Source organism: Pongo pygmaeus, chromosome 2 (genome assembly GCF_028885625.2).
Source record: "Pongo pygmaeus isolate AG05252 chromosome 2, NHGRI_mPonPyg2-v2.0_pri, whole genome shotgun sequence".
In the NCBI taxonomy this organism is placed as follows: Eukaryota; Metazoa; Chordata; class Mammalia; order Primates; family Hominidae; genus Pongo; species Pongo pygmaeus.
This window is the reverse complement of record NC_085930.1, coordinates 32944392-32959727: the sequence shown is the minus strand read 5'-3', so window position 1 is coordinate 32959727 and position 15336 is coordinate 32944392. Positions and strand designations below refer to the sequence as shown.

The following is a 15336-nucleotide window of genomic DNA, read 5'->3' as shown; positions in this document are numbered from 1 at the left end:
TCAACTGCCTCCTAAGATACAGATCAAAGGTGAAGAAAGCTTCTTCAGTTGAGTTCCACTAATCTACCAAGAAAAAGATAATGTCTATGTTCATATATACAGAACTTCAATTTTTTAGAAATGAAATGCAGTATTTTACTTCTTTACTTTAAAATTTAGAAAAACTGAGAACTAATCATCAAATATCTATTACTTTGTAACAAACATCAAAAGAACTTTAAACATTATCTAATTAAATCTTTACTATAGCCTGAGAGGTAGATGTTTTCACCATTTCACAGATTAGAAAAACATGCATCAGATCAGTAAGGTCCCAAAGCCAGTAAGTGACACTCTATTTGGCTCTACAGTACCATCAATTAGGAAATGGAGGAGAAAATGAGAGAATAGAGCAGCATAGGCTAGAGAATGGAAATGAGATGTTTATCAAAGTATAAAAGTAACCAGAACAGATTCGTTTACTAATGCCAACCTTAAAAATAAAGCCAAACAAAATCAGGCCTTTAGATAAATATTAACCTAAAAAATGTTTCAAGAAAATAACACTGATTCCCTTTGGAGTGGGGAACTGTGCAGCTGAGGACAGGGATTGAAGGAAGACTTCACAGTAAACTCTAACTTTTGGAGTTTAACCATAACGGTGTATTGCTTACTCCAATAAATAAGAAAAAGGTTTAAAAAAAAAAAACTTCAAATATGTTTTAGTTCCTATCAAGTTTGTAATTGTTAGCATTCTACAATCCTCCAAGAGGCCACAGCAAAACTGAAATTTCAGAAAAATAAAAAAAAATCCTAACTTCTGTTCTGAAAAAAGCAAGGCAGAGCTTATATTAAGGTGCAGAAAATTTGCCTTTGGGGATTGGGGGATCAGGAGGGGAGAAAAGCCTATTGCCTGCAACGATCAACTCAATTCCACTGCTATTTTTAGCCCATTTTTTTAGTCTGTTGCTAAGAAACCCTATCGCCTGAAGGCAATTTACTAATAGGAACTTACATGAAGCAGGAGAAACCGGTGATCCTGAAATTCTTTCAAATTAGGCCATTCTATTTTAATCAGTCCATTCTGGTGCCACTTGATAAAATATCTCCTTTCAATCTTTATGTAGCTCTACTGTGATGTTGTTGCACTTAATAGCAAAACAATCATTTATGAAATTTTAATGTAAGGCTTCTGCAAACCAGTATACCAGAAATGGAGAGCCATAGTTCTGGACTCTGATTTTTCTATTAATAGTTGTCTTCATGAAAATACCGTGTATTCCAAACAATACCTTGCAAGGTAATTTTATATTTTAAGAGATCTGGTGCAGAGCATCGGAAAAAGAGTTGATAAAGCTATTATAGATAAAAAGCTGTGAACTGAAATTGCGATTTGGGAATGAGACGAGAAGAGGGCTGAGACCGCTACTGCAAAGCAACCCGGGGGGTGTGCGGATCAGAGTGAGATGTGGGTTGGTGTGTCACGCAGAAATCAGCTCAAGACACAAATACGCCAAGAAAGGCTCGAAGCCGGCGGGAACCCTGACGCTTCGCATTTCTACCAACTCAGTTTAAGAAACCCCTAACAACGTAGATGTCATCGCTTCCGTAATTGGTGCCGACGAGGAGCCACAGCGACCACGCTCAAACCGTTTCGACTGGAGCCAACCTAGACGTGCCATTTCCACCTAGTCTTCTGCCATCGCTATCTCCCCTATAACCTCAAATTTGTCCAAACTAAAATCTGGCTATGTTAGTGATAAGAAGTTCAGTGATGCAGCAGCCTTCTTCAGCGGTGAGCTCTTTTCTCACACATCTTTAAATGTCCTTCTAATCCGTTGGTTTCTCGGGCACGCGGGCAGAAAACCGAGCTAACGGCCACAGAGGCTCAAGAGGTGCCAACGTGGCTATAACGGGAAAACTGGATCCGAAATCGACCAGTGAACTGCGTAGCTCGGTCTACGCCCCGCCCACCACCCTTGCTAGCCAATAGCCTTCACAACTCTTCTGCCACTCCCGCCCATTCCAGTGCTGCGGCGCTGCTTTTTCCTCCGCTCGGATCTTTTGAGCGCCCCTAGCCCGCTGTATACGCGCCCCTCCTCGGCTTCGGTAGGCAAGAGGGCCATCTGCCCTTCTTTCCTGAAGGTAGAGGGGACAACACCAGCTACGACGGGGACTCCAGAAGTCAATCTCCCGAACAGCAGCGGGGCGAAAAGAAAGAAAAAGGGTTTCCGGGGACTCCCACTCACACCCACGCTTTCCCTTAACCCGGAAGTGATTTCCGCCCCTCCTCTCCCTCTAAGGTTGAGACTGGAGGAGAAGGACGGCTAGGTCTGGCCCGGCATGCCCTGGGCTTCCGGTGACCTCTGGCCCTTTTCTGTCGTCCGCTTTCTCTGCTTAGCGTGCTCGCTCGCTCATTGCTTTCCTTCCCTCCCTCGGTCTTCCTTCGCACGCTGTTTAGTGATTGTGGCGCTCGCGACAGACAGGGAGGCGGTGGCGGAGGACACTTGTCATGGCCGCCTCTAAACCTGTGGAGGCGGCGGTGGTCGCAGCAGCTCTACCGAGCTCCGGGAGTGGGGTGGGCGGCGGCGGGACTGCGGGCCCGGGCACGGGGGGGCTGCCGCGATGGCAGCTGGCTCTGGCGGTCGGGGCACCCCTGCTGCTGGGCGCGGGTGCCATATACTTGTGGAGTCGGCAGCAACGGCGCCGGGAGGCCAGAGGCCGGGGCGACGCCAGCGGCCTGAAGCGCAACAGCGAACGGAAGACCCCGGAGGGCAGGGCCAGTCCGGCCCCGGGCAGCGGACACCCTGAGGGTCCCGGTGCTCACTTGGACATGGTGAGAAGCAGCCCCAGGCCGTAGAGGAGGAAACTGGCGCGTGCAGCTTTTCCTTGGCGGGTTGTGTCAGTGAGGGGGCTTCCCATCAGACGGAAGCTGCCAAGCGGCAGCACAACACTTGGGTTTAGGGAGACTCATTTCTGGCTGCCAGTGGAGGGCATAGAGTAGCTCGATGACAGGTTACTGGCATTCTTTGACAGTTTCCTTTTGGTTTCAGGAAAATCTTTTGCTTTTCTTCTCAGTGACACAGCATTTATCCCTAGTGTTGTAGATGGGAGTGGGGCATTTGCTAATGTGATGATTGTGTTTAATAAGTGAAGGAAGCTAAATTCCATTAACAATTGGTATGGTACATCGTGATACGAACTATTTCTGTGATATCCAAAGCCTGCAACCTAATCGGTAAGAGCCGTTTAATAATGAGCCACTCCCCCTTTTGGAGTGTGTTTTTGCTGGGGGTAAGTGGGCAACTACAGTGACGATTAATTGACAAAAGCAAAAAAAAAAGAACACACACAAAAACGATTAGATGGCTTTCTACATAGAAAAAGAAAGACTACACAGGTTCTAAAGAGTGAAATGATGTTCAGTGGCATTTGTTTTACAGTCTCTGAACTGTAAGCAGAACTGTCAAGCTCCCAAGGCTCGTCCTCTCTCAGCAGCCCCGAAGCCCCCTTGACTGCAAGCGCTCAGCACCCGTTACCTCTCCTGCCATGCCCCAGCCCCGAGGTGTCCTTTTACACTCCGGACCCCTTGGCATTTGTCAGAAAACGCTCTGCACTGCACTGTTCCCTCTTGTTGCACAAGAGTAGCAGCCACAGCAATGCTTACCCGGCTTGGTTGCACACAGCCCCCTGCCCCAGGTCCAGGCCTGCACACAAATACAAAAAAAAAAAAAGATGGGAGTGACTTCTTAAACTTTTTGATTGGAAGCATCTTAAATTCAGTTTTTTCATTTCACCTGGAAATGTACATGACCAAGCCTAATATGCATGATATAGTTTCTCTGATGTGAGGCCAAGCATTGGAGTATTTAGTGAACTGCTTTGTGTGGTTTTGGTAACTGACTGTTAAATCTTTTTGGTATCTAACAGCTGTGCAGAGAATTAGCCTGGCTGCATTTGACAATACTGGGATTGGGTATGGTGGATTTTATCTGGGTCTGGAGTTGTTCAATGGTAGTACCAGAGTAAGTCGAGGTCAGAGAAACGTTTGGTCAAATATCTCCCAGTTTTATACATACATATATACAGTTGGTCAAGTAACTTCTAATTGTATCCAAGTGTATACACTTAAATACGTATGCAAGTCATTTCCATCTCATACTATTCAGGTTGAATTTTTTTTTTTTTTTTTTGAGATGGAGTCTCACTTTGTTGCCCAGGCTGGAGTGCAGTGGTGCGATCTCAGCTCACCACAACCTCCGCCTCAGTTCTGCCTCAGCCTCCGGAATAACTGGGACTATAGGCGCGCGCGCCACCATGCCCAGCTGATTTTTGTATTTTTAGTAGAGATGGGGTTTCACTGTGTTGGCCAGGCTGGTCTTGAACTCCTGACCTCAGGTGATCTGCCCGTCTCGGCCTCCCAAAGTGCTGGGATTACAGGCGTGAGCCACTGCGCCCGGGCGAAGATATTTTTACTAGGATGTCAAATTAGCTTTAAAGGAAGTTTTGGTGTAGGAATGAACAAACTAGTATCTATAGTGTGTGAGGCATTGTGCTAGGCCATGAGAGAGCCATATGATCTTTCCTATGGGAGAGTGAAGCCTTACCTATTTTCTAAAAGGTTTATGACTGGATAGTAGGAGAACCTATGGACTGTGAGAACTAGGATTTGTAAGCTTTATAGTGGGCTCTCCAGCATTGTCACTTTGGGAAAGTCATTTTATCTCCTTGACCTTAGCGTCATTCCTGTAGATAAGAGGATTAAAATATTAGATCTCTTCTGTTTCTTTCAGTACTAAAAATTGATGATTCTGATTATGATCATTTATAATAGTTCACTGCTGCTATTAAAAGTAGTTATCAAGAGGGTTATTTGAATTATCACTTGTCTTACATCAATTTTGGATGTCTGAAATTCTCCAGTCATTTTCTATTTCGTTCGTTAATTTAGTTTTAATCATGGAAGAATAGTAGGTAAAATGAAAGATCCAAAAAGTTCTCAGTTCTGTAAACATTAAAGATAGTTATACATGAAACTAAATTTTTTTTTTTTTTTTTTTTTTTGAGACAGAGTCAACTCTGTCACCCAGGCTGGAATGCAGTGGCACGATCTTGGCTCACTGCAACCTCTGCCTCCTGGGTTCAAGCAATTCTCCTGCCTCAGCCTCCCAAGTAGCTGGGATTACAGGCATGCGCCACCGTGCTTGGCTAATTTTTGTATTTTTAGTAGAGACAAGGTTTCGCCTCGTTGGCCAGGCTGGTCTCAAACCCCTGACCTCAGGTGATCGACCCACCTTGGCCTCCCAAAGTGCTAGGAATTACAGGCACGAGCCACCTCACCAGCTGAAACTAGATTTTAACATTTCATTGTGGTTTTAGCCACCCCACCTCATCCCAGGGGTTCTGTACCACTGGTATTTGATTAAACCTAGCCATCTTCTTTTCAGATTTTAGATGTCCCTAATTCCTCTTTTCCACTTTTCCACATTGTCTGGATCAACACTGATTTTTTAATTTCATGATGTTTCAGAGTTTTTTAGTTTTTTGTTTTTTTTTTTTGTTTTTTTTTTTGTTTTTTTTGAGACGGAGTCTCACTCTGTCACCCAGGCTGGAGTGCAATGGCGAGGTCTCGGCTCATTGCAACCTCCGCCTCCTGGGTTCAAGCGATTCTCCTGCCTCAGCCTCCCAAGTAGCTGGGATTACAGGCACACGCCACCACGCCTGGCTAATTTTTGTATTTTTAGTAGAGACGGGGTTTCACCATGTTCGCCAGGCTGGTCTCGAACTCCAGACCTCGTGATTCACCCGCCTCAGCCTCCCGAAGTGCTGGGATTACAGGCGTGAGCCACTGCCCCTGACCACAAATAACTTTTTATTCACCCGACTGCTGTTAAAAATTAGAATTTAAGATTGGACTGTTTGTGTAACTTAAATTGCTTTAAAATGATTTATTTTTGGCTCCAGATAAAACAGGGCAAAACATTTGCGCTAACCATTGTCCATCTTGTGGAATTTGTAGGCTTACACCTCTAATCTTTGAATTACTAGATAGTTCTTTGGTAAAGCAACAATAGGAAGGTCTTTGTGATTTTTTTTAAATGGAAATTTATATCTTAACTGTTGGCGACCAGTAAATATTGAAAGACTACTTTTGTCTTCTTTTAATAGTCTGGTCTTTAGAGTTATTATTAGACTATCTAAATGTAATTGATCAGTAATTGTAATTTCTTATCTGTGGTTGGATAAACTGCTGTACGTTTGAATAGCACCTCTAAATTGGCATCCTCGGTGGATTTCACAACCAGAAGCATTTGCTTTCACTGATGGAAAACTGGCAGAATCCTGATGCCCTAACTGTCCTTTCTCCACCTGAGCAATAGCTACAGTTTTTAAGGGAACGAATAAATAGACAAATATTGTCTGTTTAGGGTTTGATATCAGAAAATAGAATGGAAAATCTGTATTTTTGTCTTTTGGCTTATGTTTACCTTAATGTAAAATGATCTGATAGAATTACTGGACTTCTGTCTATTGGGTTGGAGATTTTCCTTTACAATTAAGTGAGTACAATTACCTTTTTTCTGGGATAGCAAAAACTTGTAAAGGAAGTGCAAAGGATATTCATAGTTGTTTTAATTAATGGGAATACTGGGGTATCACTGAAGAAAAGCATTTAGTCACAGTTGATAGTATCTAAGACTGAGGTGCTTAAAGTATTAGATCATATTCCATTTTGAACTATTATAAAATCTACCATGATGTGCCATTTTGCTTCAGTAATTTTTTTAAACTTGAAGAATTAAATTTTAAATTGCAAGACTTTTTAGAAGATCATATTATCCACAGTGCTTCTCAATCTGTGGGTTTGAGTCATCATGAGGGACCACGACACATATATTCCAAGCATGGTATCCTGGCTGTACCAATGTCCCAGATACTTCTTTTTCAAACATCCTGTGATTTTTTAGAAAAATGCACTTATTTAAAAGCATTATTGACTTCATGGTAACTTTTTGTCCAATTGTTATTTAATCTGATGATAAAAAATGCAGTCATTCTTGTGTTCATATTTAACATTACACAGAGTTTAACCCACATGAAATGGTTAGGAACCAATAATCTAAGCCAGCCTGCTACAGTAGGAAAGGGAAGATGTACCTACACATTTTAGTAAAGGGTCGAGGACTGCATAAACTGTTGTTATTGGTCATCTTGTTTGAAATGAAGTCATTCTCTCCCCCAAATGATCTGTTTTGAGTCATTTTTAAAAAATCAATCAGGGACACCAATGACATTCCCTCTAAGCTTAGTTAACACTTTTCAATCTCTTAATCCTTGGCAGTATTTCACATTGTATTCTAAATGTCATAACTTTTCCTGCTGCTTCTGAGGTACTACATTTTCCTGATTAAAAAAAACAAAACGTGATACCAGCCTCATGATTTCTTAGTCTCCTTATCACAATACAGAGGTCATTTCACCTTTTCTGAAACTTCTCTCTACCTAAGCACACCGCTATGTGATTTTATAACACCCTGGACTTTTCCCTTTTGTAGCACTTAACCACGTGGTACTAGAATTGCTCATTCCTGTTTCCTGCTATGCTCTTGAATCTGTGAAGGCTGAGACTGGCTCTATCTTGTTCACCATTGTATTGCCAGAACCTAATACAGGTGCATAGCAGGTGTTGAATGAATGAAGTTTCATTTTTTGACTAATAATTAAGGGTTCCTTTGACATCCCTAACTTTATATTTTATATATATGTGTGTGTGTGTATATATAAATTTCACAAGTGGTATATTTTTCAAATTTTCCAGCTCTTCATTTTTGTTCTACAAGTTAATGCTGGATTCCGTGGAAATCTTTTTTCCTTTCTCTTTTTTTTTTTTTGAGTTGGAGTCTTGCTCTGTCACCCAGCTGGAGTGCAGTGGTGCAATCTCTGCTCACTGCAGCATCCGCCTCCTGGGTTCAAGTGATTCTTCTGCCTCAGCCTCCCGAGTAGCTCACCACCACACCTGGTGAATTTTTGTATTTTTAGTAGAGATGCGTTTCACCATGTTGGCTAGGCTGGTCTTGAACTCCTAACCTCAAGCAGTCCACCCGCCTCTGCCTCCCAAAGTGCTGGGATTACAGGCGTGAGCCACTGTGCCCGGCCCCATGTAAGTCTTTTTTGTTTGTTTGTTTGGGGTTTTTTTGTTTGTTTTTTGAGATGGAGTCTCACTGTGTTGCACAGGCTGGAGTGCAGTGGCGCGATCTCGGCTTACTGCAACCTCTGCCTCCCAGGTTCAACCGATTCTCCTGCCTCAGCCTCCCGAGTAGCTGAGATTACAGGCAAGTGCCACCACACCCGGCTAATTTTTTGTATTTTTAGTAGAGACGAAGTTTCACCATGTTAGCCAGGATGGTCTCGATCTCCTGACCTCATGATCCGCCCGCCTCGGCCTCCCAAAGTGCTGGGATTACAGGCGTGAGCCACCACGCCTGGCCATAAGTCTTAAACCTCATTTGGGCATACTTTTTGTAAATCAGTTGATTATGCATGACCTACAGTCATAATCCTGCAGAAGCAGTAATTATAAAAGTATATTCTTCCTAGGTAAAGAGTTATTATGATTTAGTAGGTGGGGTTGGTTGTAATTTTTAAAATTTCAAGACGTGAAATGGGAAAGGACTTTTTTTATTATCTTAGGTTTTATTCCTTATTAGGTTTGAATCCTTACTATCTTAGGTGTTATTATCCTAGGTTTGATTCATATGAAAGTAACAATTGGTTGGCCAGATACAGTGGCTTACACCTGTAATCCCAGCACTTTGGGAAGCTGAGGAGGTAGATCACCTGAGGGCAGGAGTTCAAGACTGGCCTGGCCAACATGGTGAAACCCCATCTCTACAAAAATACAAAAATTAGCCGGGCATGAAGGTGGGTTTCTGTAATCCCAGCTACTCAGGAGACTGAGGGGAGAGAATTGCTTGAACCCGGGAGGTGGAGGTTTCAATGAGCTGAGATCCTGCCATTGCACTCCAGCCTGGGCAACAGAGCAAAATTCTGTCTCAAAAAAAGAAAGAAAGAAAGTAACAATTGGTCAATAAGTATTGAAACATTGTTTCTCATACAGTAAGTGTTCCAGAGTTATTTAGGTTGCAGTGGGTGGACATCGTGGGGCAACAGAGCAAAACTCTTATCTCAAAAAAAAAAAAAAAAAAAAAAGAAAAGAAAGTAACAATTGGTCAATAAGTATTGAAACATTGTTTCTCATACAGTAAGTGTTCCAGAGTTATTTGCTACTTCTATAAAGCTGTGATTCAAGTATAATATATGCTTTTTGAGTTTGAGAAATTTAAAACAATAAAACCATTTTAAGAGAAACATCAAACCACCTCAGGTATATTTTAACTGGGTATAAGTGTGTCATCATGGTGACAAATTAATACCCATTTTATTTTCTCACACGCAGATTAATGTACCTAATTCTAGCTCATTTTCTTTTACAGTGACTATACGTGATCATCAGGTTAATATTTTATAAATGCTGAGAATTTACAATAGTTTTCTTATTGCCAGATGTATATCATTGACAGCCTTTTGCAATGTAGTCCTGTAATCATGTTGCAGGACTTGTTTTTAGAGGCTGGTGCATTTCTGATCTCTTGAGGTTCTATATGTGGGCTAATCCTTTTAGGGTTATGTTTCCTTCCTGGAGTACTTTCCTGTCTTTTGTTAATCATTTTTATTTCAGAGCGGATTCTCATGAGTAGCCTTCACTGACTATCCTAAGCAAAACCTGATTTTCTTACTTTGTATTCCACTAGATTTACCTGGATTGTACCTTAATATTGTAGCTTTCATTTCAAAATGTAACCTGTTTTCTAGAATAGATTTCGTGTCATTAAGAGCTGAGGGGTATGTTCCTAGGTTCTGCCTCGTTTGAGAAGTCTCAGTACACTGAAGAGAGAAAAGGTATATTTATTATTTTTTATTTCAATATCTTTTGGGGTACAAGTGGTTTTTGGTCACATGGATGAATTGTATAGTGGTAAAGTCTGAGATTTTAGTGCACTCATCACCCAAGTGTACATTGTACCCAATATGTAGTTTTTTATCACTTACATGCTCTGCCACCCTCCTCCTCTGAGTCTCCATAGTCCATTATGTCAGTCTGTATGCTTTTGTGTACCTGCAGTTTAGCTCCCACTTGTAAGTGAGAACACATGGTATTTGGTTTCCCATTTCTGAGTTACTTCACTTAGAATATTGGCCTCCAGCTCCATCTAAGTTGCTGCAAGACATTATTTCATGTTTGTTTTTTAATGGCCGAGTAGTATTCCATGGGTATATATACTACACTTCTATCAGTGGGCATTTAGGTTGGTTCCCTATCTTTTTTTTTGTTTGTTTTTGAGACAGAGTTTCACTCTTGTTGCCCAGGCTGGAGTGCAATGGCGCGATCTCGGCTTATTGCAACCTCTGCTGCCCGGGTTCAAGTGATTCTCCTGCCTCAGCCTCCCGACTAGCTGGGATTACAGGCATGTGCCACCATGCCCAGTTAATTTCGTATTTTTAGTAGAGATGGGGTTTCTCCATGTTGGCCAGGCTGGTCTTGAACTCCTGACCTCAGGTGACCCACCCACCTCTGCCTCCCAAAGTGCTGGGATTACAGGCATGAGCCACCGCGCCTGGCCAGTTCCATATATTTGCAGTGATGAATCGTGCTGCAATAAACATACACATGCAGGTGTCTTTTTGATATAATGACTTCTTTTCCTTTGGGTAGATACCCAGTAGTAGAATTGCTGAATCAAATGGTAGATCTATTCTAGTTCTTTTTAGATCTATTCTAGTTCTTTAAGAAATCTCCAGGCTGGGCACAGTGACTTACGCCTGTAATCCCAACACTTTGGGAGGCCGGGGTGGGTGGATCACCTGAGATCAGGAGTTCAAGACAAGCCTGGCCAACATAGCGATACCCTAATGTCTCTACTAAAAATACAAAAATTAGCTTGGCATGGTGGCGTGCGCTTGTAATCCCAGCTACTCGGGAGGCTGAGGCAGAAGAATCGCTTGAACCCGGAAGACAGGTTACAGTGAGCCAAGGTCACACCACTGCACTCCAGCCTGGGTGACAGAGCAAGACTCTGTCTCAAAAAAGAAAAGAAAGAAATCTTCCATACTGTTTGAAAAGATAAATGTTTTGTTAGGTGTATTACCTGAAGTATTTACTTTAGATCATGTGTCTCACTTGAATAATTTTGGATTTATGTGTATGTGTATATGTAGTTGCTACTCTTTGGACTAATAATTTTCTGCTTGTTGGCTCAAAAATTTACCAGCCACCTAATATATAGTCGTGCATCACTTAACAATAGAGATGCATTCCAATAAGTACATCATTAGTCGATTTCATCAAGTATACTGACACAAACCTAGATAGTACAGTCTACTATGCACCTATGCTATATGGCATAACCTGTTGATCCTAGGCTACAAACCTGTACTGCATTTTATTGTGCTGAATACTGTGGGCAACTATAACACAATGGTAAATATTTGCGTACCTAAACATAGAAAAGATCCAGTAAAAATACGGTATAAAAGATAAAAAAATGGTACACCTGTTTAGAACACTTAACATGGAGCTTGTCGGACTGGAAGCTGCTCTGGGTCAGTGGGTGAGTGAATGTAAAGGCCTAGGACATTACTGAATGCTACTGTAGTATACTGTTTAACCACTGTACCCTTAGGCTACACTAAATTTATAACATACTTTTCTTCAATAATTAATCTTAGCTTACTGTAACTCTTTAACTTTATGAACTTTTAAATTTTTTTAACTTTTTAAAATAACATTTAGCTTAACATACAGCTACATGGAAGGCTAAGGTGGGAGGATTGCTTAAGCTCAGGAATTCGATACCAGCCTGGACAAATAGGGAGACTTTGTCTCTTAAAAAAATAAGTAACACTTAGCTTAAAACACAAGCACATTGTACAGCTTCATAAAAATATTTTCTTTCTTTATATCCCTACTCTATAAGCTTTTTCTTATTAAAAAAAATTTTTTTTTAAACTTTTATGTTAAAAACTAAGACACAGATACATTAGCCTAGGCCTACACAAGGTCAGAATCATCAGTATCCCTGTCCTCCTTCTCTACATCTTGTCCCACTGGAAGATCCTCACGGACATTAACATGCATGGAGCTGTCATCTCTTATGATAACAAGCCTTCTGGAGTAGCTCTTGCCTTCAACACCTGCCTTGAGGCTATTTTATAGTTAACTTAAAAAAAAAGTAGGAGTATACTAACATAACAAAAAGTATAGTATATGTATTGTAAACACATAAACCAGTAACATAGTTGTTTATTGTCGTTCTCAAGTATATGTACTATACATTATTGTATTTGCTATACTTTTTTTTTGAGATGGAGTCTCGCTCTGTTGCCCAGGATGGAGTGCAGTGGCACAATCTCGGCTCACTGCAAGCTCCGCCTCCCGGGTTCACACCATTCTCCTGCCTCAGCCTCCTGAGTAGCTGGGACTACAGGTGCCCGCCACCACACCTGGCTAATTTTTTTGTATTTTTATTAGAGACGGGGTTTCACCGTGTTAGCCAGGATGGTCTTGATCTCCTGACCTCGTGATCTGCCCACCTCGGCCTCCCAAAGTGCTGGAATTACAAGCGTGAGCCACCGCACCCAGCCTGTTTTTTGTTTTTGTTTTTGTTTTTGTTTTTGTTTGTTTCTTTTGGGATGCCGTCTCCCTCTGTTGCCCAGGCTAGAGTGCAGTGGCGCGATCTTGGCTCACTACAACCTCTGCCTCCCAGGTTCGAGTGATTCTCCTGACTCAGCCGTCTGAGTAGCTGGGATTACAGGCGCTCACCACCACACCTGGCTAATTGTTTTGTATTTTTAGTAGAGATGGGGTTTCACCGTGTTGGTCAGGCTGGTTTCAAACTCCTAATCTCAAATGATCTACTGCCTTGGCCTCCCAAAGTACTGGGATTACAGGCATGAGCCACTGCACCCGGCCCCAATATATGCTATACTTTTATACATCTAACAGCATAGTAGGTTTGTTTACACCAGCAGCACCACAGATACATGAGTAGTGCATTACAGTGGCTGTGACATCACTAGGCAATAGGAATTTTTCAGCTCCATGATAATCTTATGGGACTACCATTGTATATTCAGTCTGTCATTGACTAAAACATTGTTATGTGGCGTATAACTGTGCATTTTCATAATGGGATTTTAGTGTTTCTATCAGTAATAGTTCTTTTGTGAGACTGACGGTTGTTTGTTTCCTATACTGGTGTCCAGTATGGTCCTTCAGGATAAAGACTACACTGTTGGTTACTGTATAGTAGAATCACATCAACTAAAATAAATTCAATTATATTTGCTTGGCAAAAAGAAAAAGATGTAATTATACTGATGATTCTGTTTGTCTTTAACTTTAATGACTTTTTGTCTTGGAGCCAGTGGTGCGTGAGACAATGATACTTGAGTCTGTTTCCTTTGTTTCTTTTTTTTTTAGATGGAGTCACACTCTGTCTCCCAGGCTGGAGTGCAGTGGTGTGATCTCGGCTCACTGCAACCTCTGCCTCCCGAGTTCAAGTGATTCTCCTGCCTTAGCCTCCTGAGTAGCTGGGACTACAGGTGCCTGCCACCATCCTGGCTAATTTTTCTATTTTTGTAGAGACGGGGTTTCACCATGTTGGCCAGGCTGGCCTCGAACTCCTGATCGGAGGTAATCCACCCGCCTCAGCCTCCCAAAGTGCTGGGATTACAGGCATGAGCCACCGCACCCAGCCAATTGAGTTTATTTTAAACCTTTATTAGATACATGAAAATTCATGATTATTGTGCCTTTTTTGCACATTGAACCTTTTATCAGTAAAATTATCTGGACATCATGTGATGCTTTTGAATGGTATTTTGTCTATATTGCCTTAATTTTTATTTTTTAGTATTCACCTTCCACAACTTTTTACATTCCTTTTTAAAAAAAAAAATTGTTTGGCCTTAGTATGTCATTTGGTTTTACATCATGCCTTATAGGCAGCAGGTAGTTAGTTTTGGTTTTAAACAATTTGAAAGTCTTTCAATGCAGGGATCTAAACTACTCACATTTATTGTTACTATTTACATGTTTAGCGATTACTGCCATATTTACTCTGCTTTTTTGTTTCTTATTTTTCCTTCCTTTCTGCTTTTTGTTGTATTGGTCATTTCCCTATTTGGGGATTTATTTTTAGTGGTAAGGAAGCTGTACATTTCTATTTCTGTTCTTGTGTTCAACCTCAAATGCTAGTTTAGCTAGGTATAATACTTTAGTTACAAAATAATCTTGCTTTAGGACTTTGAAATTGTTACTTAATTGGTTTTTAGTACCAAATGCTGGTGACAGTCTGGCACTGGATTGTTTTTCTTTTTAAATACTTTCAGGATTTTTGTTGTGAAATTTCACCATGCTGTGTCTAAAAATGCATGTCATTTTTCTTCAACTCCAAGAATTTCTCTGATTCCTTAGATTTTTTTTTTCTATGCCTTTCCTTTTGGAACTCCGCATAGGCAAATGATGGAACTTCTGGATTTATACTTCATGTCATTTAATTTCTCCAAACTTCCCACCTCCCTGTCCTCTGTTTCCATGGCATTCTGTCAGGTTTCCCCCATTCTCTACTTGTTAATTCGCTCCTCAGCTCGCTCCTTTAATATACAGCCAATCTGCTGAATTAATTGTAATAATCTTTTTTCATTTTCAAGATTTCTAATTGGTGCTCTTTAAAAGCAACCTTTTTTAATGATGGGAAGATAGCCTCTCATTTTTTTGAAACTAAATTTTTTGTTTGCTTGGTATATCCTGCTTTCTCAGATACTACTTTTATATTTGAGTTGGGGGCCTCTTTTTTTATGGGTTGGTTTTCCCTTTTGTTAGCAATTCTTGATTGTGTGGTCTCTTAAAAAACAAGAGGTAAGGTATGGTATGTCCTGTCACTGTCACTTGTCTCTTTTAAGAGACTCTGGTCTCAATGTCTTAATATGTTGTCCAGGCTAATCTCAAACTCCTGGGCTCAAGCAGTTCTGCCTCAGCATCCCAAGTATCTGAAACGATAGGTGTGTGCCATGGTACCTGGCCACTTGGCTCTCATGTAGAAGATCCTCACTCCTGAATGACACAGCCCTACTCTAATGTGATTTCTACTTCCTCCAGTGGAGTGGGAAGATTGTTGAGGTTGTCTCAAATGCAAGTTTTCTAGCAATCACCCTGACGATTGCCCCCCAGAGCCCACAACTACATAAGGGATTCCTAGTTTTGCTTTATTGTGGGTGTTTTGTGGGTGTTTCTCT

The 15336-nt window shown here is 41.3% G+C and overlaps 2 protein-coding genes across 2 annotated transcripts in view; one reads left to right on the top strand and one right to left on the bottom strand.

Annotated features, from left to right (window-relative positions):
• Positions 1–1902, bottom strand: part of LNP1 (leukemia NUP98 fusion partner 1) — a 56568-nt gene extending 54666 nt beyond the window's left edge. Inside the window, exon 1 of the mRNA XM_054483000.2 lies at positions 995–1902. The gene's annotated coding sequence lies outside the window, so the exon portion shown is untranslated. The remainder of the gene's footprint in view (positions 1–994) is intronic.
• Positions 1903–1988: 86 nt separating this feature from the next.
• TOMM70 (translocase of outer mitochondrial membrane 70) overlaps positions 1989–15336 on the top strand; it is a 37874-nt gene continuing 24526 nt past the window's right edge. The window contains exon 1 of the mRNA XM_054482998.2: positions 1989–2815. Coding sequence (XP_054338973.1) covers positions 2492–2815 — 324 coding nt within the window. The 5' untranslated portion in view covers positions 1989–2491. The remainder of the gene's footprint in view (positions 2816–15336) is intronic.